Source organism: Musa acuminata, unplaced genomic scaffold (genome assembly GCF_036884655.1).
Source record: "Musa acuminata AAA Group cultivar baxijiao unplaced genomic scaffold, Cavendish_Baxijiao_AAA HiC_scaffold_811, whole genome shotgun sequence".
NCBI lineage: Eukaryota > Viridiplantae > Streptophyta > Magnoliopsida > Zingiberales > Musaceae > Musa > Musa acuminata.
The window spans coordinates 5,001-30,000 of record NW_027021037.1 but is presented as its reverse complement, the minus strand read 5'-3'; the positions used below and the strand labels follow the sequence as shown (position 1 = coordinate 30,000).

At 35.0% G+C, this 25,000-nt stretch overlaps 5 protein-coding genes and 2 non-coding genes across 7 annotated transcripts in view; 3 read left to right on the top strand and 4 right to left on the bottom strand.

Moving 5' to 3' along the window:
- LOC135664180 (photosystem II CP47 reaction center protein) overlaps positions 1-2,575 on the bottom strand; it is a 5,476-nt gene extending 2,901 nt beyond the window's left edge. The window contains exon 1 of the mRNA XM_065176951.1: positions 1-2,575. This exon is cut by the window's left edge and continues 2,901 nt beyond it. Within this exon, the coding sequence (XP_065033023.1) occupies positions 1-1,212 (1,212 nt within the window). The 5' untranslated portion in view covers positions 1,213-2,575.
- A 4,569-nt stretch (positions 2,576-7,144) lies between these two features.
- On the top strand, positions 7,145-7,218 carry TRNAP-UGG (transfer RNA proline (anticodon UGG)). The gene has a single exon. It is a non-coding gene; the product is annotated as a tRNA-Pro (tRNA).
- A 164-nt stretch (positions 7,219-7,382) lies between these two features.
- TRNAW-CCA (transfer RNA tryptophan (anticodon CCA)) lies at positions 7,383-7,456 on the top strand. The gene has a single exon. It is a non-coding gene; the product is annotated as a tRNA-Trp (tRNA).
- Positions 7,457-7,587: 131 nt separating this feature from the next.
- Positions 7,588-12,123, bottom strand: LOC135664178 (cytochrome f-like). Its single transcript, XM_065176949.1, has 2 exons — positions 11,301-12,123; positions 7,588-7,643 (listed from the first exon to the last, which is right to left on the bottom strand). Exons 1-2 carry the CDS (start codon positions 12,121-12,123, stop codon positions 7,588-7,590), a joined length of 879 nt encoding a protein of 292 aa, XP_065033021.1.
- Positions 12,124-13,055: 932 nt separating this feature from the next.
- Positions 13,056-17,084, bottom strand: LOC135664179 (acetyl-coenzyme A carboxylase carboxyl transferase subunit beta, chloroplastic-like). The gene has a single exon (XM_065176950.1). It carries the CDS (start codon positions 17,013-17,015, stop codon positions 15,192-15,194), a length of 1,824 nt encoding a protein of 607 aa, XP_065033022.1. The 5' UTR covers positions 17,016-17,084; the 3' UTR covers positions 13,056-15,191.
- A 593-nt stretch (positions 17,085-17,677) lies between these two features.
- Positions 17,678-19,220, bottom strand: LOC135664182 (ribulose bisphosphate carboxylase large chain). The gene has a single exon (XM_065176954.1). It carries the CDS (start codon positions 19,218-19,220, stop codon positions 17,757-17,759), a length of 1,464 nt encoding a protein of 487 aa, XP_065033026.1. The 3' UTR covers positions 17,678-17,756.
- Positions 19,221-20,048: 828 nt separating this feature from the next.
- Positions 20,049-24,900, top strand: LOC135664181 (ATP synthase subunit beta, chloroplastic). Its single transcript, XM_065176953.1, has one exon. It carries the CDS (start codon positions 20,049-20,051, stop codon positions 21,543-21,545), a length of 1,497 nt encoding a protein of 498 aa, XP_065033025.1. The 3' UTR covers positions 21,546-24,900.
- Positions 24,901-25,000: the final 100 nt, after the last annotated feature.

Sequence of the window (25,000 nt, the reverse complement as noted above, 5' to 3'; positions counted from 1 at the left end):
GCCACCATAGAACTCAACAGTTACACCTACTTGTTCAACACTATACTTTGATTCTGCCCTTCTAAAAGGAACATCGGCTCTAACAATTCCGTCTCCATCTACCAAAACTACCGGAAATGTTTCAAAAAAGGTAGGCATACGACGTACAAAAAGCTCGCGCCCTTCTTTATCTCTAAAGACGGGGTGTCCTAACCACCCAACAGCTATTCCATCCCCGTTGTCCATTGACCCTGCTCTGAATAATCCCCCTTTTGCTGGATTATTACCAATGTAATCATAAAAAGCTAATTTTTCGGGAATTTTAGACCAAGCTTCCGATAAACTCAGATTTTGGGCTAGTCCGGCGCTAACTCTTCGATATATTTCTTGCTGAAAGTATCCCTGATCCCACTGATAACGAGTGGGACCAAATAATTCGATTGGGGTAGTTGCTGAACCATACCACATAGTTCCAGCAACAACGAAAGCTGCAAAAAAAACAGCAGCGATACTACTGGAAAGTACAGTTTCAATATTGCCCATACGTAATCCTTTGTATAGACGTTGAGGCGGACGGACACTAAGATGGAATAAGCCTGCTAATATGCCCAATGTACCCGCTGCAATATGATGAGAGGCTATTCCTCCGGGAACAAAAGGATCAAAGCCTTCTGCGCCCCACGCTGGACTTACGGGTTGTACTTTTCCAGTTAGTCCATAAGGATCGGACACCCATATTCCAGGACCATACAAACCTGTTACATGAAATGCGCCAAAGCCAAAGCAAGCCAACCCTGAGAGAAATAAATGAATTCCAAAGATCTTAGGCAAATCCAAAGATGGTTTGCCCGTACGTTCATCACAGAATATTTCTAGGTCCCAATACACCCAATGCCAGATAGCTGCCAAGAAGCACAAGCCAGAAAACACAATATGTGCCCCTGCCACACCTTCATAACTCCAAATACCGGGATTCGTTACAGTTCCTCCTGAAATACTCCAACCACCCCACGAATTGGTTATTCCTAAACGAGTCATGAAGGGTATAACGAACATACCTTGTCTCCACATTGGATCAAGAGCGGGGTCAGAGGGATCAAAAACCGCTAATTCGTATAAAGCCATCGAACCGGCCCAACCAGCAACTAGGGCTGTATGCATTATATGGACAGAAAGCAATCGACCGGGATCATTCAATACGACAGTATGAACACGATACCAAGGCAAACCCATGGAAATACCCCTTTATCAAAGAAAAATAGACACTATGTCACTTTATTTTATCGCATTGGAAAAGACTATACTATGTATCTAACCTTTTCAGTAGATTCCGTATGAGAAAGGGTTAATTTTTATTCCGTTCCATTGAAAATAATGGAACAATTCTGTTCGTAAGAACAAAGAGAAGCAGATCTATTCTATACCCGATAAGTACCAATACGCAATGGGAGGATTAGTTCTACTTTCGGGAAACGAATGCATAGATACTTGTTTATTACTCCAACGATTGATCCGTTAGTTAAAATTTTTCTTTATTCATTCTGTCTTACTCTATAAAATAAACCTTCCAATTTATGTATAAAAATCTATGTATAAAATACAATAAACAGAAAAAGGGATGAAGACGATAAAGCCATTGTTATGTTTCCACATTAAAGTGAAGTATAGTACTCAATTTTTTCTTTAATTTAATGCCCGTTGGTGTTCCAAAAGTACCTTTTCGGAGTCCTGGAGAGGAAGATGCAGTTTGGGTTGACTTATAGTGCGACTTGTCAGACATATTGGGTTATATGGAATTTACCCGTTCTCTCCCTCGATCGAAATATCCTCTGTTTCGCCTAAGAAATATTGTATTGAGTGAACCATCAATCATTCGGAGCGTGAAGTGCAATTAGATCAATTTATTTATTTTGAGGATCAATTAGGAGAATTTATGGTTGACTTGGAAAAATAAAAATAAAATAAAGTAATAAAGTATCCAGATAAAATAAAGTAATAAAGTATCCAGGCTCCGTTCAGAAAATACCAAATTGGTAATCCATGTAATGTATGATTACCGCTTGTATCATAAACGATTCTTATCCTTATTATAGGAGTGATTTCAAACGTCCAACCAATAACCAACGGAATAGTATGATGAGTACATCGAATGATTGGGGAAAGGCATGAAACGAATTGAAAAAAAAAGTCGTAACAAAAAGAAGTGGTACTGAGACCATTTGCCCTATATGTGCAAATGGAATTCGGACAGATCTTTTCCCGGAGTAGAACATGAACCTAAAAGAATTGAAAAGGCCCATTCAGAAACAAGAAAATTACATCGTGATTTGAATGTCGATGAAACAATACATCAATGAGAGAGATTTGTTCAATTTCAATAAGTTCAGTAAATTCTTTTTTTATAGGTAAGGAAGCCAAAACTCATCTCATGTCTTTTTAAAAATGGAAGCTTTATTAGAAAAACAAAAACCTATTACAGAAAAAAAAAAAAAAAAAATAGAACTGGAATCGACACATTGATTCTTTTTTCGCAATTTTTTTGAACCGTATGCATCCAAAGGTGCACGTACAGTTCCTAAAGGAACCAATTTTGTCCTAATCAACCGACTTCATCGAGAAAGATTACTTTTTTAGGTCAAGAGGTTAATAGCGAGATCTCAAATCAAATTGTTGGTCTCATGGTATATCTCAGTATAGAAGATAATACTAGGGATCTTTTTTTGTTTATAAACTCTCCCGGCGGATGGGTAGTATCAGGAATAGCTATTTATGATACTATGCAATTTGTGCCACCCGATGTGCATACAATATGCATGGGGTTAGCCGCTTCTATGGGATCTTTCATTCTGATCGGAGGAGAAATTACCAAACGTCTAGCATTCCCTCACGCTTGGCGCCAATGAGTTTTTATTTGAAAAAAAAAAGAAAGACTATGCCTTCGCCATATTGAATATGAATAATAAGTAATAATAGCATGGCACTTCGAGTTCGATATGAACAAACCATTATTGTTTTTTCATAACATGAGATTTTGTATCGAGATAGTAGTATGAAACAAAGGTTATTTCCGATTTGTTGATTTTATGTGTCGGGGGTACATTTCAGCGTCACAAACCATTTTTCTTCCACACCAGAAGTTTCTTTCTGATATTTATGTTATGGAAGAGTACGAAAATGAAAAAAAAAAAGATCAGTTTTCCTTATTTGATCGTATCAGAAAGGCACTTTGGGATTGCTAAATCACAGACGAGATAAATATATAAAGCAACAGAACCATCATAGTATTTTTGACTCCTACGAAAGGAAGGGTGGTAAATGGATCATTCAACGATCTGAATCAGATGGATTCTCTTTCTTTCTTAGATAGAATAGAAGAGAAGAAAAAAGTAAATTCCATTGCGGAGCCGTATGCAACGCACAGAAGATGCCTGTACGGTTGTTCAATTTCTTCTTGTTATTTTTTTTTTATCCCTTACATTAGCCCAATCATACGAGATAGAGGAACCGTTCATGATGTTATATCAATATCAATATATTTAGGGTCATGATTCATCAACCTGCTAGTTCTTTTTATGAATCACGAACAGGGGAATTTGTCCTGGAAATGGAAGAACTACTGAAACTTCGTGAAACCCTCACAAAGGTTTATGTACAAAGAACGGGCAAGCCTTTATGGGTTGTATCCGAAGACATGGAAAGGGATGTTTTTATGTCAGCAACAGAAGCCCAAGCTCATGGCATTGTTGATCTCGTAGCGGTCGAAAATGAAAATACCGGGGATTTCGTGTAAATCCATTTCAAACCATAATTCGAATTTTCTGTGATTTGGTATTGAATAGAAAAAATTCATAATCATCAATCCAATCATCAGGTTAAGATCGATCTAAACCAACCCATTCCATTCTAATTCTATATATACATATATATATATACGACATGCCAACTATTAAACAACTTATTAGAAACGCAAGACAGCCGATAAGAAATGTTACGAAATCTCCCGCTCTTAGAGGATGTCCTCAGCGTCGAGGAACATGTACTAGGGTGTATGTGCGACTCGTTCAGATCATGAGTTCGAACAAATGAGACAATTTTTCCAGTGTCAATGACCGGTACCAATGAATAGGGTAAATGGAAAAGATCTATCATATACCTATATTGTGTATGGAATTTATGGTTTCCATTGGTGCAAATCCAATCACCTAGATTTGAGATGAAAAGCAATTCCCCATTGGTAGCAAATAGTTATCCATTAAGCGGAGGAAATAGTATTATAAGAAGCAAAAAGATTATGCGCCTATTGTTAAAAGAGCGGACTAAGAGGGTCAGCTACCTAGCCAACTTTCCTAATTAAATGCCGTCACTGTATAGATAACTCTTAGTGTGAAAAGAGTTATTACTCTATAATTGATGGGTAGAGCCAAAGAGTGTGAACTATACAAGTTCACAATACCATTTGGTTAAATGAAAGAAGAGGCTCCGGTGTATAGAGAGGACCTCACCGTTTAAGAAGTAACCATAGAAACGATGGAACCCACTATTTTTTTTGAGTATCATTATAATTTCTTATTTGCAGGTGAAATGCCTGGACGGAATAAAAAATTGTGGTCAGGAAGGTTATAGTAGCAAAAGCCATTGGAATTTATATTTTATATATCGGAATAATCCGTTTTGTTATTAATCGACCGTGAGAGGGGAAAAGGATGACTGAAAGAATCGAAATCAATTAGTTATTCATTAAGGTTTAATTTGATTCAATGACCAGAGTTAGACGGGGATATACAGCTCGGAGACGTCGAACAAAAATTCGTTTATTTGCATCAACCTCTAGAGGAGCTCATTCAAGACTTACTCGAACGATTACTCAACAGAAAATGAGAGCTTTGGCTTCCTCTCATCGAGATAGAGGCAGGCAAAAGAGGGATTTTCGTCGTTTGTGGATCACTCGGATAAATGCAGTAACTCGTGATAATAAGGTATTGTATAGTTATAGTAGATTAATACACAATCTGTACAAGAAGCAATTGCTTCTTAATCGTAAAATACCTGCACAAATAGCTATATCAAATAAGAATTGTCTTTACATGATTTCCAACAAGATCATCAAATAAAGTAGATTCTAAAGTAATATACAGTACAGGAATGATTGAAACAGAATTCCCCGGAGAAGGAACTCCGGGAAAATAGAATAAAAAGAAATTAAGATAGTAATAGGAATGAACGAATATGTTTCAATAAAAAAAATTTTCTCCATTTTTTGTTTCTTATAACACAGGAACCCGCTCTAGATTCTAGGCCTTTTCGAACAAAACATCAATCTGAGCTTGAGTTACAATTGGAGTTTTGAGTCAATTGAAGAGTATGTCTATTTATTTTTGGTTCTAGGACCAGTAGTTCTGGGGATCGACTCGGCTCTCTCAAATTGTTTCTCATTATTAAGAAAAGGTAACAAAGATAAAATACGGGCTTGCTTTATAGCAATAGTAATTAATCGTTGTTGTTTCAAAGTCAATCTATTCACCCGCCTAGATAATATTTTTCCTTGTTCACTAATAAATCGACTAATTAAACTCATGTTTCTATAATCGATTCGATCCCCCGATCCAATTGGGGGCAAACGCCTACGAAAAGATCGCTTGGATTTACGAAAAGATTGCTTGGATTTATCCATGGTTTATTCCTTATTTCTAAAATTCTATTTCTTTATTCACTTCAGTTCAGATCCGACCAAAATAGGCTTTGATTTGTATACATTATGTATATTATATATCTTATACATTATGTATATTATACATTATGTATATTATATATGTTAAATATATGTTAAGTATGTTAAATATATGTTAAGTTCTTCTAAATATATGTTAAGTTCTTCCTCTTCCTTGGCGAGAGCGCACACGCGTTCTGTTCGATCTATTTCTTTATTTCTCCATGAATCGTATGCTTGTTACAATAGCGACAAAATTTTCTCAATTCTAATCGACCAGGCGTATTGTGTCGATTCTTTTGAGTAATATATCTAGAAATACCTGGCGATTCTTTATTGACATCATTTCGGGCACAACTGGTACATTCCAAAATAACTATGACTCTGACATCTTTACCCTTGGCCATGAACCTCCTTTGAATTTTGGATCGGCTTAACTCTTCTATTTTCGATCCGAGCTGAAGAAGAAGAAAAGAACAAAAAAAATCGATAGAAGTTACTAACTAGAAATGGAATTTCTAAGTATTTCGTTGCAATTATCATTTCATTATATAATGATAATTAATATTATATTAATGGAGTAACAATTTTACTAGAATAATAAAGTAATAATTTAATGGAGTAATAATTAAATAATACAATTTCTTTCTAACTCTCAATTGTTCCTATCCTAAATCTCAATATTTTATTAATATTTATTTTATTTATTATTTAAGTTAAATATCTTCTTTCTATGCTATGATTTCGTGGAACTCGCCGTAGACTGGATCCACATTTTCATTTCTGTTCTCCAAAATTCGATCTTCGATCTACCACATTTTTGCTGAGGTTCAATACACTTTTTTCTTTTCCTTCCTATCCTAAAGAACTGAAAAAATAGGGGCGAAATTCGAAATTTTAGTCACGTGGAATTGTATCTCTAATTTTCTTCATTTCTTCGCATATCAATCAATAACTAGAATTAAAAAAAGGGGAATGACAAGGCATCCGGAAATAACCGATTAATTTCTATCAATAGGCCTGCTAAAGACCCAAACCATAGAGTACTTAGCACAGGTGCCACGGAGAGATATGTTTTTATATCTCGCATTGAAAATCCTCCTTCTATTATGGATTGTAATACATATATGGTCAGATGCTGTAGTTCAAGATCATTTGTATTTTTTTACACGGAATTCCTAACTAAACAGGATTCCTAACTAAAATAGATATGTACAATGAAGCAATAGATTTTTTTCTTTTTTTGTAAAAGAAAAAAAATCTAATCCCTTGTTCCTGAGCATTACTGATAAATATTAACTTTTTTATACGTTAGGTTTCAGATGTATATAATTCTTTTATTATATGAAACCAAAAAGAAGAAATGACAAGAAAATTGTATATAGATGGAGGAGAAAATGACGATATGGAAAACAAGACAGGGATTTTGTACAATGAAACTGTACAACAATTTTGAAAAGGGATGTAGCGCAGCTTGGTAGCGCGTTTGTTTTGGGTACAAAATGTCACGGGTTCAAATCCTGTCATCCCTACCTATTACTTCTCCCATGGGCAGTAACGAGGGATTCATTGAGATCGATTAAAATTGGACATAATCTTCCGGTCTTGCATACTATATGTATGCAAGACGTATTGGGGGTAGAAAAATTACTTTTCTTTACAGTACAGTCGTATCTCCTGTCATAAGGATAAGAAAGCGCTCTTAGTTCAGTTCGGTAGAACGCGGGTCTCCAAAACCCGATGTCGTAGGTTCAAATCCTACAGAGCGTGATTCGGTTTATTTGATGTCGAATCACAATAAAATAATTAATAATTTAACAAAACAAAAAGTTGAATTGTAACTTGAATTTGACCTCCTTCCTGCAGGAGGTCAATCAAAAAAAGAAAGAAATATTACTCAATCAAAGGTCCAACTGATCACCACGTCTATATTGTAAATATGCGGTTACGAATAATCCTGCTAAAGTAATAGGAATTAGACCTAAGACGATTCCAAATAGAAAAACTTCAATCATTTCGGTTTGTTTAAGGGGATAAAAAGAAAGGTAAGATCTATCCCTAAATATTAATCTGAATTATCCGTGAATCTCAATGACCAAGAATTGGCAATTGATGTGAGAAAGAACCATAGAATACCCGGAATCTCAGAGAAATATTCGTTTTTATCAATTTTTCATTCAATTCATTTCAAATAAGTCGTATCTTGTTCAAACCAATGAATAGAGCTGAGGTTATAGTTAAAGCAGCCAGTAGAAAACCGAAATAACTAGTTATAGTAAGCATGAAAGAGCTAAATTAGATATGTTCTTTTGCTACATATGTTGATAAAACACTTACCTAAGTTTCAATTTTTACAAAATACGACGGCAAGAAAAAATCAATTGACAGAATTAGTTTAGTTCCAATTGAAAATTCTGGATTCATCAGTCATTATAGATAAGACTAACTAAGAGTGACATAGGTAGAAAAATTCGATTCATCTGCTGTGACATTGACCGATCCTATGATTCGGAATCAACAGATTCATTGTGGAATTTGTGAGTTGAATAAAGTATTTGTGAGTTGAATAAAGTAATAGTAAAAGTAAGTAAAATATAAAGTATAAGTAAAAGTAATAGTAATTAAGAACTGTGCCGTGTAACTTCATTCAAAACTTAAATTACTTATGGACTTATACTTAAATATTAAATAAAATATTAAATAAAATATAAGTAATTTAAGTAATTTTGGAATAAAAGAATTGGATTTGAAAATTCCATTTTAATCATTTCCTTTCTATTTCAATAGGATCTAATCCTTTTTGGAACGAACGGCCTGATACTATTTACCTTTTATTTATTTTAACTCATTGGACTCAGTACAGTAATAGGTTGCTTAATTGCCCATAACATAATATTTCGAATGAAAAGAAAAAGGTGTCCCACGATCTATCGAAAAAAATAAAACCTTTACTCTATTTTTCATTTTTATATTTTTATTCTTTTTTTTCAGGTCCAACTCGATTCAAAGACGAACAACTTCCATTATCCTTTTAGATTCTATATTCTGTCTTTCCATATCATGGAGTTCCATACTTCTAGTTTGGTCAAGAAAGAACCTTTGTTTTGGATCTAATACAATAACGGTTGCATCACGAATATGGATTGTTCCAACTGGGTTCTGTTTCTTTCATGTTCTGTTTCTTTCACTAATATAGTATATACTATTGTATTTTGTATTACAGTATATTTATTGTATTATACGACCAACCAATTACTTGAAATAAAAAGATTTGAACAAAAAAACTTTTAACCAAAAAATGGGTTTATTATAGATTTCGCATACATATAATTGAATTGTGTGAATATTATAATATGCTTCATAAATTATTAGAAACCATCGATTCACGCTTTTCCAAGATCTTTACTTTCTATTATGAATCCAATAATGGAAATCTTATAAGGAATTTGAGTAATTTTCTATTGATCTATTGAATAACATAGAGTTATGCATAGACAAGGAACAAAAAAAGAAGAAAAGAATTATGTAGCATTTCGGTACCGATCGAGACTGCGTTGCTGTGCCAGAGGAAGGATAGCTATACTGATTCGGTATACTTGAAATAAACCTTTGGTACAAAATTGACGATCTCACAAAGATGCAATATCAGTAGTTTTCCATTTACTGATCCCATCTTTCAAGGAATCGATTCCCTTTTTTGAATGTACAAAAATTTGTGGAGCTCAGAATGTCTGGAAGCACGGGAGAACGTTCTTTTGCTGATATTATTACCAGTATTCGATACTGGGTCATTCATAGCATTACTATACCTTCCCTATTCATTGCGGGTTGGTTATTCGTCAGTACGGGTTTAGCTTACGACGTGTTTGGAAGTCCTCGGCCAAACGAGTATTTCACAGAGAGCCGACAAGGTATTCCATTGATAACCGGCCGTTTTGATTCTTTGGAACAACTTGATGAATTTAGTAAATCCTTTTAGGAGGCCCCCAATGACCATAGATCGAACCTATCCAATTTTTACAGTGCGATGGTTGGCTGTTCACGGACTAGCTGTACCTACCGTTTCTTTTTTGGGGTCAATATCAGCAATGCAGTTCATCCAACGATAAACCTAATTTGAATTATAGAGCTATGACACAATCAAACCCGAATGAACAAAATGTTGAATTGAATCGTACCAGTCTATACTGGGGTTTATTACTCATTTTTGTACTTGCTGTTTTATTTTCCAATTATTTCTTCAATTGAAAGAAAGAAAGAGAATAGTAGGAATTCTCTTATCCCATTCGGAAAGATACCATCCTCATAATTATCCATGACTGTTTTTGTCTCTAGCACGACCATTTGAGAAAATGTGGAGGAAAGTAGGGGAAATGGCCGATACTACTGGAAGGATTCCTCTTTGGCTGGTTGGTACTGTAACTGGTATTCCTGTGATCGGTTTAATAGGTGTTTTCTTTTACGGTTCATATTCTGGGTTGGGTTCATCTCTCTAGTAATCGGATAAACCGGATTGTAGACATGAAAGAGTAAGAAAAGAACTCAACGGGACCTTACCCTCCTTTGTCTAATTAGAGCGATAAGGTCCCGTTGAGTTCTTTTCTTACTCTTATAGGAAGATTATGATCTATTCCATAACATACAAATTGGCCAGTCAACATAATCAAAATATTATATTCGTAGAAATGAAATGACAAAACGGATCCTTTGCTCTGATGTTTCAAACCACTCTATTCTTTTGTTTCTTAATAATGTTTTTGAAGAATTGAATCTATTGATTGATTCATAGTCTCTGTTCTTCCTTTCCTCCATAATATTAACTCTTATGAAGAAACAAGAAAAGAGTAATCAATGGATTTTCTGAATAATACAATATTATATAGATTTCTACGCATGAGACATCCTGCAAATAATTTCTATACTAAACTACTAATAGAACTTACTCTATAGAACTTACTCTATAAAACTCTATAATATAATTTGTTTGAATAATTTCTCTTGAATAATTTCTCTAAGTTAAAAGTTTAAGTTAATTGAAGAAGTTCTATTTGCTCAATCAATTATTCCCCTAATCCTTTCTCTCTTTTTGTTTGTCCACAACTTCCTATGAATCTAACCAAAAGAGTTCTGGTGGACCCGGAAAAGAAGGAATGGTAATCTTTGACGAACAGGAGAAAAAATCATTATTATTTCGATATAAGACGACACAAGAAAAAGGATTTTCCGCCCTTTTCTTGTGTCGAATAGAAGACTCGTAAGACTAGTAATCCCTCCTAAAAGGATTTCTTTCTTTCATTTTTCCCATCCTTGCTCTGTATTCTCTTTCTTTGTATGTCTATTGTCTATTACTAAGAATAGGATACAAGTAATGAATTCCAGACATCCCGCAAAACGAAAAAAAAGTATAAACAAAGCAACCAAAAAGGTTTACAGATTTTTTGATCATACATAATTGTATGGATCAAAAAAAATTCGGCGCTTTTTACCAACTTGATGTTAAGGAATCTCTGCACCTAGAAATTCATTTCGTACAATTGAACCTTTTCAAACTGTTTCTTTTTAAGAACCAAAAAAACTTGTGCCAAAATAACAGATGCCAAGAAGAACAAAAGACCTTGGACCCGTAATGGGTCTTGAAGCACTATTTCTGCATCTCCCTGACCAAAGCCTCCCACATTGGGATTGCTTGTTAATGGTTGATCAAGCTTGATGGATTCACCCTCTGAAACAAGAAGTTCTGGTCCTGGAGGTATAATATCAACCACTTGATGTCCATCCGATGCATCAACTATGGTTATTTCATATCCCCCTTTTTCTTTACGTACTATTCTGCTTACTATACCTGCTGATGTAGCATTATAGACTGTATTGTTACTTTTGCTACCATCAGGATAAATCTGACCCCTTCCTCTGTTCCCACCTACGTATATGGGATATTTTAAGAAGTGAACGTCTTTCTTCGTAGCAGGGTCGGGGGAAAGAATGGGAAAGACGATTTCACTATATTTCTGACCGGGAACAGGACCTATCACAATAATATTTCTTTTGTTGGGACGATAACTCTGAAAAGACAGATTTCCTATCTTTTCTTTCAACTCAGGAGAAATACGATCAAGGGGGGCTAATTCGAATCCGTCGGGTAAAATGAGAACAGCCCCCACATTCAAAGTCCCCTTTTTACCATTAGCAAGAACTTGTTTCAGTTGCTTATCATAAGGGATTCGAACAACTGCTTCAAATACAGTATCAGGAAGCACAGCTTGCGGAACTTCAATATCCACGGGTTTATTAGCTAAATGGCAATTGGCACATACAATTCGTCCCGTTGCTTCTCGCGGGTTTTCATAACCCTGCTGCGCAAAAATGGGATATGCATTTGAAATAGATGCCCGAGTTATTACATATATCATGATCGATACAGAAATGGATCGAGTCATCTCTTCCTTTACCCAAGAAAAAGTATTTTTATTTTGCATGTCCAATCATTGATCCCCGAATTTCTACAATAAATTAGATAGGTAGCTAGTATAGTTCCCTATACACGAGTCTGTCATTGTACTGGAATAATTGTACTGGAATATAGGACGAATACCTTGAACAGATAAAAGTATAAAGAATTAAGTCAAATTGAAAATACTTTCTTTATACACGAAGAAAGATTCTGATTTGATTGATATAATAAGATCAAATGAGTTCTTTATTCATTCATTGAATGATAAATTACTACAAGCGAAGGAGATACACGATTTAAAAAAAGGAAGATCCAATATTTCACAATTGTATCTAGAATAACTGGAAAAGTGGAAACAAGACCAGATATAATTTGATCGTTATGATCCAATCCAAAATCGTTGTAGACCGAACCAATCATTAGTTCCCAACCATGGGTCGAGTGAAATCCGATCCATAAATCAGTAACTAAAAGAATAGAAAAAGCTTTTATTGTGTCACTTAAGTTATAGAGGAATTCCTGAACCCAAGAATTAAGAATGACGAGTTCTTCATTACTCAGAATAAAATAACCACTTAGAATAGCGAAACAGATTATATTTGTCGAGAAATGCAAAATGATATGGAGATCATATTCATTGTGTGCTTTGACTAATTGTATTGTTTCCTTGTGTATTTCTATATGAAGTTTTTGTATATGCGTTTCCGGGTACTCCTTTATCATTTCGTCCAATAGGAATAGTTCTTCTAATTCTATGAATCTTTCCAGAACGTTTTTCTCTTGAATATGATTCAAAAAATTTTCGGATTGCCTGGTATTCCACCAATTAGTAACCCAAGGTTCCAGACATTTATTAAATGAGAAAGAGACCCACCAGGGCAAAAATACTATAGATGCGAGATATGGGAGGGAGGCCGATGCTTTCTTTTTTTTCATTTTTTTTTTTCTGTGAATTGAATTGTTAATGAACCTGCTTCATTCGTTGACTCTATCTGATCTGATATTTCTTTGAAGCACGAGTTGTATAACAAGGTATTGACCTATGGGTCTATTCCTTTCCTATTATTGTGTAATAATTTTATTTTTTTTTTGATTTAGAAGGAATATAGACATAGAATAAGAGTTCTTTTCGGATGAAAATGAGAAAAAAAGAAATAAATATTATTCCAGATATCTCAATTGGGCAAATTTGAACCAATTTTATTTTCATTTGTTCCTTTCGATGAATACTCGAAAACCCACTTGAAGTAACGAATCGAGTTTCGAGACGAAAAAACTCCCCCTGGATCAATTAATTCTTTCGAAATGTTTCACCGTCTAACCAGAAAAGGGTATCAATTCCAAATCTTGGGCCTAAAAAGATGAATTCTGTATTACGAAATACATGTTCGGATAGGTTTGATGAATTTATATCTATACTTATTAGATTAGATTCGTTAGTTAGATTAGACCTTTTTCTAGTATAAAAGAATGAAGAAACTTCAGTTGTATTAAAAGAGGAATTAGCAAGTTCCTTCCCCCATCTTGAGAAAATATTTATTCTTCATTTTATTCTTCACTTCAGTTCGTTTCAAAATACTTCAATTGGTACGCGCAAGAAATAGGCCAATTCGGCAGCTTTTTGTTCAATTTCTCGTGGAGTAAAATTCTCATCAGTACGAGTCAAGGGAATGGCTCCTTGGCCTCTGATTTCCATATAAAGGACACGACGAGTATAAAGACCCTCTTTAACCTCTATTCTGATTGATTGGATATCTCTCATAAAGAAGCGAAGGAAGATGCGACGATTTATTCCAGGAAATCCCCAGCGAAAAATACACACTATTCCTTCTTTTCTATCGAATCGGTCATAACCGCTACCTACATTCCACGAAATTGTGCACCACAAATACGAGCTAATGAATAGACCCGCGATCCCGTAGAAAGACATCACGATCCCTTGTGGAAAAAAAATGATTTGCTGAGATGTAAATACGGGTATCAAATTCCTACCAAGATAACTGGAAGTTCCAACCACTAAGAATCCTAGTGAACCTAAAAAAAGGATACAGGCCCAGCAAAAATTACTCGTTTTTCGAGACCCCGTTATAAGTTCTATCCATATATGTTCTGATCGCCAATTCATACTATACTAGATCCAGTGCATTCGATTGGAATTGAGCGAATAACCCAAATAAATTTGACTTTACCTTTCTTGATCCCGAAGTAACTTTCATCAACTAGCACTATTCTGATGTGAAACATTAGGAGAGTAATTGGTTAGATACATTGACTTTCTATTTAAAATATTCACTAATCCATTTTGAACCAGCTATATTCACATATACATGCATTTATGCAGATATCATATATCCGCATAACGATTCTTTCATTTGTGTGTTCGGAAAGAGCCACATATCATACCATATTACACGAGATAAATATCTGTATTATCATCCAGTGTTGAAATAAATTGATAAGATTCGGTCCCATTGGGTCTAGACAATCTTATTTTTTTGGACATGAAGAAATAAGGAAACCATTGCAATTGCCGGAAATACTAGGCCCACTAAAGGCACAAAAATAGAGGGTAAGTTGGGATCTGTCATAGAATAGGTGCCTCAATTTAATATTTCTATCTGTTTTAATATTTCTATCTATTAGAAAGATATCTTCTTATGATATATCTATTACTTATGATATCTATTATAAGTAATATCAAGCCATTATTATATTATATCAAGCCATTATTATATTATAAATATATTATAAAAAATTATAATAAATATTATTTATTTATAATATTTATTTATAAGTAATAAGTAATATCAACTATAATTCTATATGATTAGATAGAAAATGACTAGATAGAAACTATATATTCTATATTCTAAAACTATATATTCTATATTCTAAAATATAATAAATAAAATATAATAAAATATAAAATAAAAATTATCCGAAACCTCTGTCTCTTATTACAAGGAGAACTTATGTCACCAAAGAAAACACCTGATTACGACGAATTAAATACTTGTTCGCTACAAATAAAATAACTGAATCTAGTGCTATACTTTACATTTTTGAACTTGGATTCAAGGGAAAGAAACCGTGGAGCTGAAATAACTCACCCAGAACACCTTTTAAAAGATTACGTGGTACTATTGGGTCGAATAAACCTTTATGGAATAAATACTCAGACACTTGTGAACCTTCAGGTATTACCTTTTTTAATGTTTGTTCAATTACTCTTTTACCCGCAAATGCAATGTAGGCGTTAGGTTCAGCAATAATGATATCCCCCAACATACCAAAACTGGCTGTTACTCCACCAGTTGTAGGAGATGTAAGAATTGATACATAGAATAACTTTTTATCTGATTGATAATTAGATGAAGCAGAAGATATTTTAGCCATTTGCATCAAGCTCAAACTTCCTTCTTGCATGCGTGCTCCTCCAGAAGCACACACAATAATGACAGGTAGAGATCGATTAGTAGCATACTCGATCAAACGAGTAATTTTCTCGCCTACTACGGATCCCATACTACCTCCCATAAACTGAAAATCCATAACGCCAATTGCTACGGGAATACCATTTATTTGACCTATGCCTGTTTGAATAGCATCAGCTAAACCTGTCCTTCTTTGATAAGAATCGATACGATCTCCATAAGGTTCCTCTTTTGAACGAAAATCAATGGGGTCTATAGATATCATATCTTTATCCAGAGGATCCCAAGTTCCGGGATCAATCGAAAGTTCAATTCTATCTGAACTACTCATTTTCAAATGATATCCACACTGTTCACAAATATTCATTTTTGACTTAAAAAATTTTTTATAATTTAATCCATAACAATTTTCGCATTGAACCCATAAATGTTTGTATTTTTGATTTATATTGAAATCATTGGATTCTACTTCTTCATGGAAGTCGGATTCTACTTCTTCATGGAATTCTACTTCTTCATGGAATTCTACTTCTTCATTGAAATCGGATTCCACTTCTTCATTGAAATCGGATTCCACTTCTTCATTGAAATCGGATTCCACTTCTTCATTGAAATCGGATTCCACTTCTTCATTGAAATCAGATTCTACTTCTTCATTGAAATCATTGGATTCTACTTCTTCGTGGAATTCTACTTCTTCATGGAAATCGGATTCTACTTCTTCATGGAAGTCGGATTCTACTTCTTCGTGGAATTCTACTTCTTCATGGAAATCGGATTCCACCTCTTCATGGAAATCATTGAAATTTTTTCTAGTTCTTTTACTAGACCTACCGCTCTCACTACTATTTCTATTTTCAGTACAAATGAAGTTATAAAAGTAACTGTCACTGTAATTGTTGGTACTACCCGAAATAGAACTATTAATACTGACTTCAAAACGAAGATAACTATCAATGCAACTATTAATGTGATTATTCCAACCAGATTGAGTATCATACATGTAATGATAATAGTAGTGATTCTTTTTCTTAGACCCCCTACTCAAATAACTAGAAAGTTTTTTTTCTAGTTCACTCAGAAAAGAACTATCATTGTCAACCTCAAAAATCTGATTTTCAATATCAAAATATACAGAGTAACTGTCACCATTACTATCCCTAACTAAAAAAGTGTCATCAGAGATCAAACTCCAAATATCCTTGATTTCAAATAAAGAATCAACATTAGTGAAACTATAATTACCACTATGATTCCAACTAGGAATCTTTTTCTTCGTATCGTTCTTCGTATCGTTTAGAATAGGTTGTTCACTTCTACTGGTATGTCCAATACCATCAAGACTATCCATTGATTTACTTAGCCCACACCTAGATTTACTTAGCCCACACCTATGTTCTAACTTCTCGTTAGACAACATCGAACGGAACCACCATTTTCCCATAGAGTCTTTCTACCCCCTATTTGATGAAATACAATACATTCGATGGATAATCATTTTACTTTCACTATTTGATTTCTTATCAGAATTAAGCATACGAATCTAATCCTAATCATTAGGATTGTTAATTAATAACGAGTAAGTATTGAAAGAACGAGTAAGTATTGAAAGAAATGATTCTCCTTTGTGGGAAGCCGAGGTATCACTTCAATATATATTGATAGAATCTTTTTATAAATTTTAAAATAGAAAGACACAGCTTTCTTCCATGTGATGTACAAATTCTCATCGAAAATAGAGATAGTTGTTTATTTCTATAAATAAAGAATAAAGAATTTGTTCTCGTATAATCAAATAATTAAGTTTCTATTTTAACATGGAACGAAAAAGACAATATATAGGATGGGTAAAGGAGCCTTTCCCTTGGCTTGATCTATGGCCTGAAACTAGGAGATATAAAAAAGTCCACCAATCCCAAGGATCCATAATTAATCCAATCCTATGGATCCAACAACAAACAATAGAAGTATTGAGTTGTTTAGTCTTCGATCTTATCTTGTATATATATAGGTAAGATCTGTACATCTGTACATATAAAAGATATATGCAAATACATAGTATAGAATGCTCATTCTTTTTTTTTTTATTCGGCAATCGGCCCAATCTTTTTTTTAGGAAAAGATTGGGCCGACTTTAATTGCAATCAATTAGGAGAACAAACAGGAATTACTGAATTATGCACACTTACTTTTTCTCTTTATCTAGCTTATCTACTGGTTCGAATTCGAATTTGATCTCTTTCCATACTTCACAAGCAGCGGCTAGTTCAGGGCTCCATTTGCTAGCTTCACGGATAATTTCATTACCTTCACGAGCAAGATCACGTCCCTCATTACGAGCTTGTACACACGCCTCTAAAGCCACCCTATTAGCTACTGCACCAGGTGCATTTCCCCAAGGGTGTCCTAAAGTTCCTCCGCCAAACTGTAGTACGGAATCATCCCCAAAGATTTCGGTCAGAGCAGGCATATGCCAAACATGAATACCCCCTGAAGCCACGGGCAGAACACCTGGCATAGAGACCCAATCTTGAGTGAAGAAAATACCGCGACTTCGGTCTTTTTCGATATAATCATCACGTAATAAATCAACGAAACCTAAAGTCATCTCACGTTCCCCTTCCAGTTTACCTACTACTGTACCGGCGTGAATATGATCTCCACCAGACATACGTAATGCTTTAGCTAGTACACGGAAATGCATACCATGATTTTTCTGTCTATCAATAACTGCATGCATTGCGCGATGGATGTGAAGAAGTAGGCCGTTGTCACGGCAATAATGAGCCAAGCTAGTATTTGCAGTGAATCCACCAGTTAAGTAGTCATGCATTACGATAGGAACTCCTAATTCTCTGGCACATATGGCCCTTTTCATCATTTCTTCACATGTACCCGCAGTAGCATTCAAGTAATGTCCTTTGATTTCACCTGTTTCGGCCTGCGCTTTAAAAAGTGCTTCGGTGCAAAATAAGAAACGATCTCTCCAACGCATAAATGGTTGTGAGTTTACGTTTTCATCATCTTTGGTAAAATCAAGTCCACCACGTAGACATTCATAAACCGCTCTACCGTAGTTTTTTGCAGATAATCCCAATTTTGGTTTAATAGTGCATCCCAATAGGGGACGACCATACTTGTTCAACTTATCTCTTTCAACCTGAATGCCGTGAGGCGGGCCTTGGAAAGTTTTGGAATAAGAAGTGGGAATTCGCAGATCCTCCAGACGTAGAGCTCGTAAGGCTTTGAAACCAAATACATTACCCACAATGGAAGTAAACATGTTAGTAACAGAACCTTCTTCAAAAAGGTCTAAAGGATAAGCTACATAAGCAATATATTGATTTTCCTCCCCAACAACGGCCTCGATGTGGTAGCATCGCCCTTTGTAACGATCAAGACTGGTAAGTCCATCAGTCCACACAGTTGTCCATGTACCAGTAGAAGATTCGGCAGCTACCGCAGCCCCTGCTTCTTCGGGCGGAACTCCAGGTTGAGGAGTTACTCGGAATGCTGCCAAGATATCAGTATCTTTGACTTCGTAGTCAGGAGTATAATAATTCAATTTGTAATCTTTAACACCAGCTTTAAATCCAACACTTGCTTTAGTCTCTGTTTGTGGTGACATAAGTCCCTCCCTACAACTCATGAATTAAGAATTCTCACAACGACAAGGTCTACTCGATATAGATTATGCATGAATGAAACCTTTGACAAAAATAAAAATAAAAAAAAAGAAAAAAAATATTCAACTAATATTATCAACTAATTTCAATGTTATGTTAAAATGAAATGGTTCATTATTAGACCATGTATTTGATTCATCAAATACATCATTATTGTATACTCCAAATACATCATTATTGTATACTCTTTGATATATATGGCGCAACCCAAACCCAATGTTTGTTTTGCAAGTTTACAATAAAATCAAATGGATCTCCTTCTTATTTTGAATCCAAATACTAAGAAAAATTCACTCTTGACAGTGATATATGTTGTATATGTAAATCCTAGATGTGAAAATAGGCATAATTCATCCTAAAAGGGTATAAAGAATAGATAGGCGGAAATCCAATATCTATTCAAAAAAAAAAAAGAACAATGGCCAATTAGATCGAAATAATGAATCATAAATGGAGTTCGGGTTCGAATTCTATAGATAATAGAATCTAATACGGATGGTTTTTCTATAATGATAGAGAAATGAAAGAGACTTACTCGTGATTTCATGTACTTAATATTTCTTTTGAAAAAAAGAAGGATTGGCTGAACTTGAAAATTGACTCATTGAATGAGTAATTGAATGAGTAAACGATTGAATCGTATTCGGTTGGGTGGTACCAACTAAATCAAGTGCTAACTCCCATTTATTTCTTATTGAATTAACCGATCAACTTGCTATCGGACATTTATTTTCGACTTGGCATGGCACTATTCAAAAAAACTTTCGACATACTTTACTTTAATTATAATTATGAGAATCAATCCTACCCCTTCTAGTCCTGCGGTTTCCACACTTGAAGAACAAAACCTAGGGCGTATCGCTCAAATTATTGGCCCAGTACTGGATGTTGTTTTTCCTCCGGGCAAGATGCCTAATATTTATAACGCTTTGGTAGTTAAGGGTCGAGATACTATTGGTCAGCAAATTAATGTGACTTGTGAGGTACAACAATTATTAGGAAATAATCGAGTTAGAGCTGTAGCTATGAGTGCTACAGATGGACTGATGAGAGGAATGGAAGTGATTGACACGGGAGCTCCTCTAAGCGTTCCAGTCGGTGGAGCTACCCTCGGACGAATTTTCAACGTTCTTGGGGAGCCTGTTGATAATTTAGGTCCTGTAGATACTAGCACAACATCTCCTATTCATAGACCTGCACCTGCCTTTATACAGTTAGAGACGAAATTATCAATCTTTGAAACAGGAATTAAAGTAGTGGATCTTTTAGCTCCTTATCGCCGTGGAGGAAAAATCGGACTATTTGGAGGAGCTGGAGTAGGTAAAACAGTACTCATCATGGAATTGATCAACAACATTGCCAAAGCTCATGGAGGCGTATCTGTATTTGGCGGAGTAGGCGAACGTACTCGTGAAGGAAATGATCTTTACATGGAAATGAAAGAATCCGGAGTAATTAATGAAAAAAATATTGCAGAATCAAAAGTAGCTCTAGTCTACGGTCAAATGAATGAACCGCCGGGAGCTCGTATGAGAGTTGGTTTGACTGCCCTAACTATGGCGGAATATTTCCGGGATGTTAATGAACAAGACGTACTTCTATTCATCGACAATATCTTTCGTTTCGTCCAAGCAGGATCAGAAGTATCCGCCTTATTGGGGAGAATGCCTTCTGCAGTGGGTTATCAACCTACCCTTAGTACAGAAATGGGTTCTTTGCAAGAAAGAATTACTTCTACCAAAGAGGGATCTATAACTTCGATCCAAGCCGTTTATGTACCTGCGGACGATTTGACCGACCCTGCTCCTGCCACGACATTTGCACATTTAGATGCTACTACCGTATTATCGAGAGGATTAGCTGCCAAAGGTATTTATCCAGCAGTGGATCCTTTAGATTCAACGTCAACTATGTTACAACCTCGGATCGTTGGCGAGGAACATTATGAAACTGCGCAAAGAGTTAAGCAAACTTCACAACGTTACAAAGAACTTCAGGACATTATAGCTATTCTTGGGTTGGACGAATTATCCGAAGAAGATCGTTTAACTGTAGCAAGAGCACGAAAAATCGAGCGTTTCTTATCACAACCCTTCTTCGTGGCAGAAGTATTTACTGGTTCTCCAGGAAAATATGTTGGTCTTGCAGAAACAATTAGGGGGTTTCAACTGATCCTTTCCGGAGAATTAGACAGTCTTCCCGAGCAGGCCTTTTATTTAGTAGGTAACATCGATGAAGCTACCGCGAAAGCTATGAACTTAGAAGAGGAGAGCAAATTGAAGAAATGACCTTAAATCTTTGTGTACTGACTCCTAATCGAATTATTTGGGACTCAGAAGTGAAAGAAATAATTTTATCTACTAATAGTGGCCAAATTGGCGTATTACCAAACCACGCCCCTATTGCCACGGCTGTAGATATAGGTCTTTTGAGAATACGCCTCAACAACGACCAATGGTTAACGGTGGCTCTGATGGGTGGTTTCGCTAGAATAGGTAATAATGAAATCACCATTTTAGGAAATGATGCGGAAATAAGTACTGACATTGATCCGCAAGAAGCTCAACAAGCTCTTGAAATAGCTGAAGCTAACTTGAGTAGAGCTGAGGGTAAGAGACAAGCAATTGAAGCGAATCTAGCTCTCAGACGAGCTAGGACACGAGTAGAGGCTGTCAATGTTATTTCCTACTAGTCAAGTCAATACATCAAAATAATAAAGAGAAGTTTTTAAAAAGTTCTTTATTATACACCACATGTTGATTCTGCCAATTGAACACAATCAAGTCTAATCTGATAAAACAAAAAAAGAAGATGGGGTAGAAAAACTTATTAGATATCATTTCATCGACTCCGGTATCTAATAAGTTCTACCTACTATTGGATTTGAACCAATGACTCCCGCCGTATGAAAGCAATACTCTAACCACTGAGTTAAGTAGGTCATTTATCACCACAAAAAGAACCCATCACTTCGGGGATTATAGGTGGAATATTATTTCTAAGCAATACTAATCTGTTCTGTTAAGCGTAAATAAATCTGTTCTGTTAAGCGTAAATAAAATAAATAGATCAGAGAGCTATGATGTGGATTATGGAATATCCATCTTGACAAGAAATTATCTATATGTTAAGATGTCTATGACAAGGGCTATAGCTCAGTTGGTAGAGCACCTCGTTTACACGCGCGCCAATGCTTTTCAAAGGAGCCTATTATGCAATGAACATAATTGATCGTATTGAGAAATCGATGTCTTACTCCATAGGTTCGAGGGAACAAGAGAACAATAGCCTGACAAATATTTGGTTCGGTCCGATTCAGGCGCGAATTCAGTTGCCAAATCAAATAGAACCCGCCATTGATTTGATAGTTGATAAGGTAAATACCCAGCCCATTCAATGCTAGGCATAATGAGTATAAGGGCCTCAAAATAACCTCTTTTCGTCCTATGAACTTTAAGGTGTATGAAGTCTCATATTCGACTGTTGCAGCGGAGCGATAGAGATTCCATTTAACTTAGGTTGATCTAGGCCGAAGGCAGACCTAAGTCAAGATAACCCTTCTTTGAAACACTTTGGTATTGCTCCTAGATCAGAATACAAATAATAAATCAGAGCACATGGAACCATCTCATTATCTTCCTCTAAAGAAAAAATATGGTGGACTAACTGATCTTTACATCAGTTGATGAAAGAGCCCAATGCAACAAAATGCATGTTGGGTCTTTGAAACAGTTCGAATCATTTCGATAATAATCAGTTTGATCTGTTTTACCGAGAAGGTCTACGGTTCGAGTCCGTATAGCCCTAATCCTAATATATTATATTTTTGTTTAGTATATAGTTTAGTGTTTAGTATATAGTTTAGTATGGTTTTCATTTCTATGGGACCAACCAAGTCTAATCCTAAGTCACATGGGTCTAGGACCTATTCTTTTCTTGGTCTTGGGTCTTGTCTTGTATTTGGAGAATCCCCCTAACTAATCACTAATCGTTTTTTGGCAGAACAAGAGCAACCTTATTGATTGATTCAGAGATAATGGAGAGATAACGAATTGGGCCTAAATATATTAACGTTTCTTCTTCTATATTCTATGAGTTGAGTGGGTTTGTGGATTTGATTTGGTCCGTCGAATCATTCGATAATGTGTGATTCTTTCTATTTGAAAATGTTATGTAAATCATTTATGATTCCGTCGATTATACTACTCCACTCTTTGCTATGTTTCATTGTCTAGTATAGGTTTGCTGTAAAACCTTTTTCTTGTAGCGAAATCTAACCCATTGCTTGGTCTTACCATTATATTATTAAGCGTTATTGCCGTAACAAAACAAACAAGTATTTTGGTTCATTCCAAATCGTAATCTTTGTTTAGTATTAGAGATTGGTCCGAAATAGAATGAATCTTTCATTCTAACTCTAATGAAATAACTCGATTCTTCTTATTTATTTCTGAGGAGGTGGGATAGTACAGGTTCCAAGTTTCCAATTTTTTGTATAGAAAGATATAAGTTGTTATATGTCACCTCTCAATTCAACGGATTGAATCAATTAAGAAAAATAGAAATGAAATCTAGGACAAGAAAAAGATAAAAAATCATTCGATGCATTAGATTATGTATTCATATTCGTATCAAATCAATAGAAGCAATGATCCTATACCCAGATTTTAATGAAAAAGGAATACTTCGAATAATATAGAATATGCTAGAAATCCCTAGACATTTTACCCCATATGACTATTGAAAAATTTAAGTTTTAAAAAAAGGAAATGAAATTATTATTATTTCATTATGTTGATTATATATAATCAACATAGTATTCTAATGAATATAGTATTCATAGTATTTAATTATAGGATATTTACTTTACTATATTATAGGGTATTGATATTTATTATAGTTATAGGCATAGGAATAGTTATAGGCATAGGATATTTTAGTATTTTATTACCTTTTTCTAGAGGATAGAGAACCCAAGACAAAGTGAGAGAGTTTTGTTTGTGTAAGAGCATCCTATGTCTACACCATATCTAAATAGAATCGAAATCCAAAATGTAAGTGGGATTCCATTAGATGAATCTTTAAACAAAACATGCCCCACAGCAAACAAACTCTAAACTATGCAGTTTGATTTGATCAAAATCAATTCTTGTTTCGCCTAAGATAAGAAGTTATGGATGAATTGACAATTCCGATTCGAATCGAATAATTCAGCATATTCCACATTAATAGGAGTACATTTATGTTTCTGCTTCACGAATATGATATTTTCTGGGCATTTCTAATAATATCAAGCGTTATTCCTATCTTGGCATTTGTAATTTCCGGAGTTTTAGCCCCGGTTAGTGAAGGACCAGAGAAGCTCTCTAGTTATGAATCGGGTATAGAACCCATTGGGGATGCTTGGTTACAATTTCGAATCCGCTATTACATGTTTGCTCTAGTTTTTGTTGTTTTTGATGTTGAAACGGTCTTTCTTTATCCATGGGCAATGAGTTTCGATGTATTGGGTGTATCTGTATTTATCGAAGCTTTAATTTTTGTGCTTATCCCAATTGTTGGTTCAGTTTATGCATGGCGAAAAGGAGCATTGGAATGGTCTTAACTGAATATTCAGACAATCAAAATAAAAATGAAGGAAAAGATTACATTGAGACAGTTATGAATTTGATTGAGTTTCCCTTAGTTGACAAAACAATTACCAATTCAGTTATTTCAACTACATTGAATGATCTTTCGAATT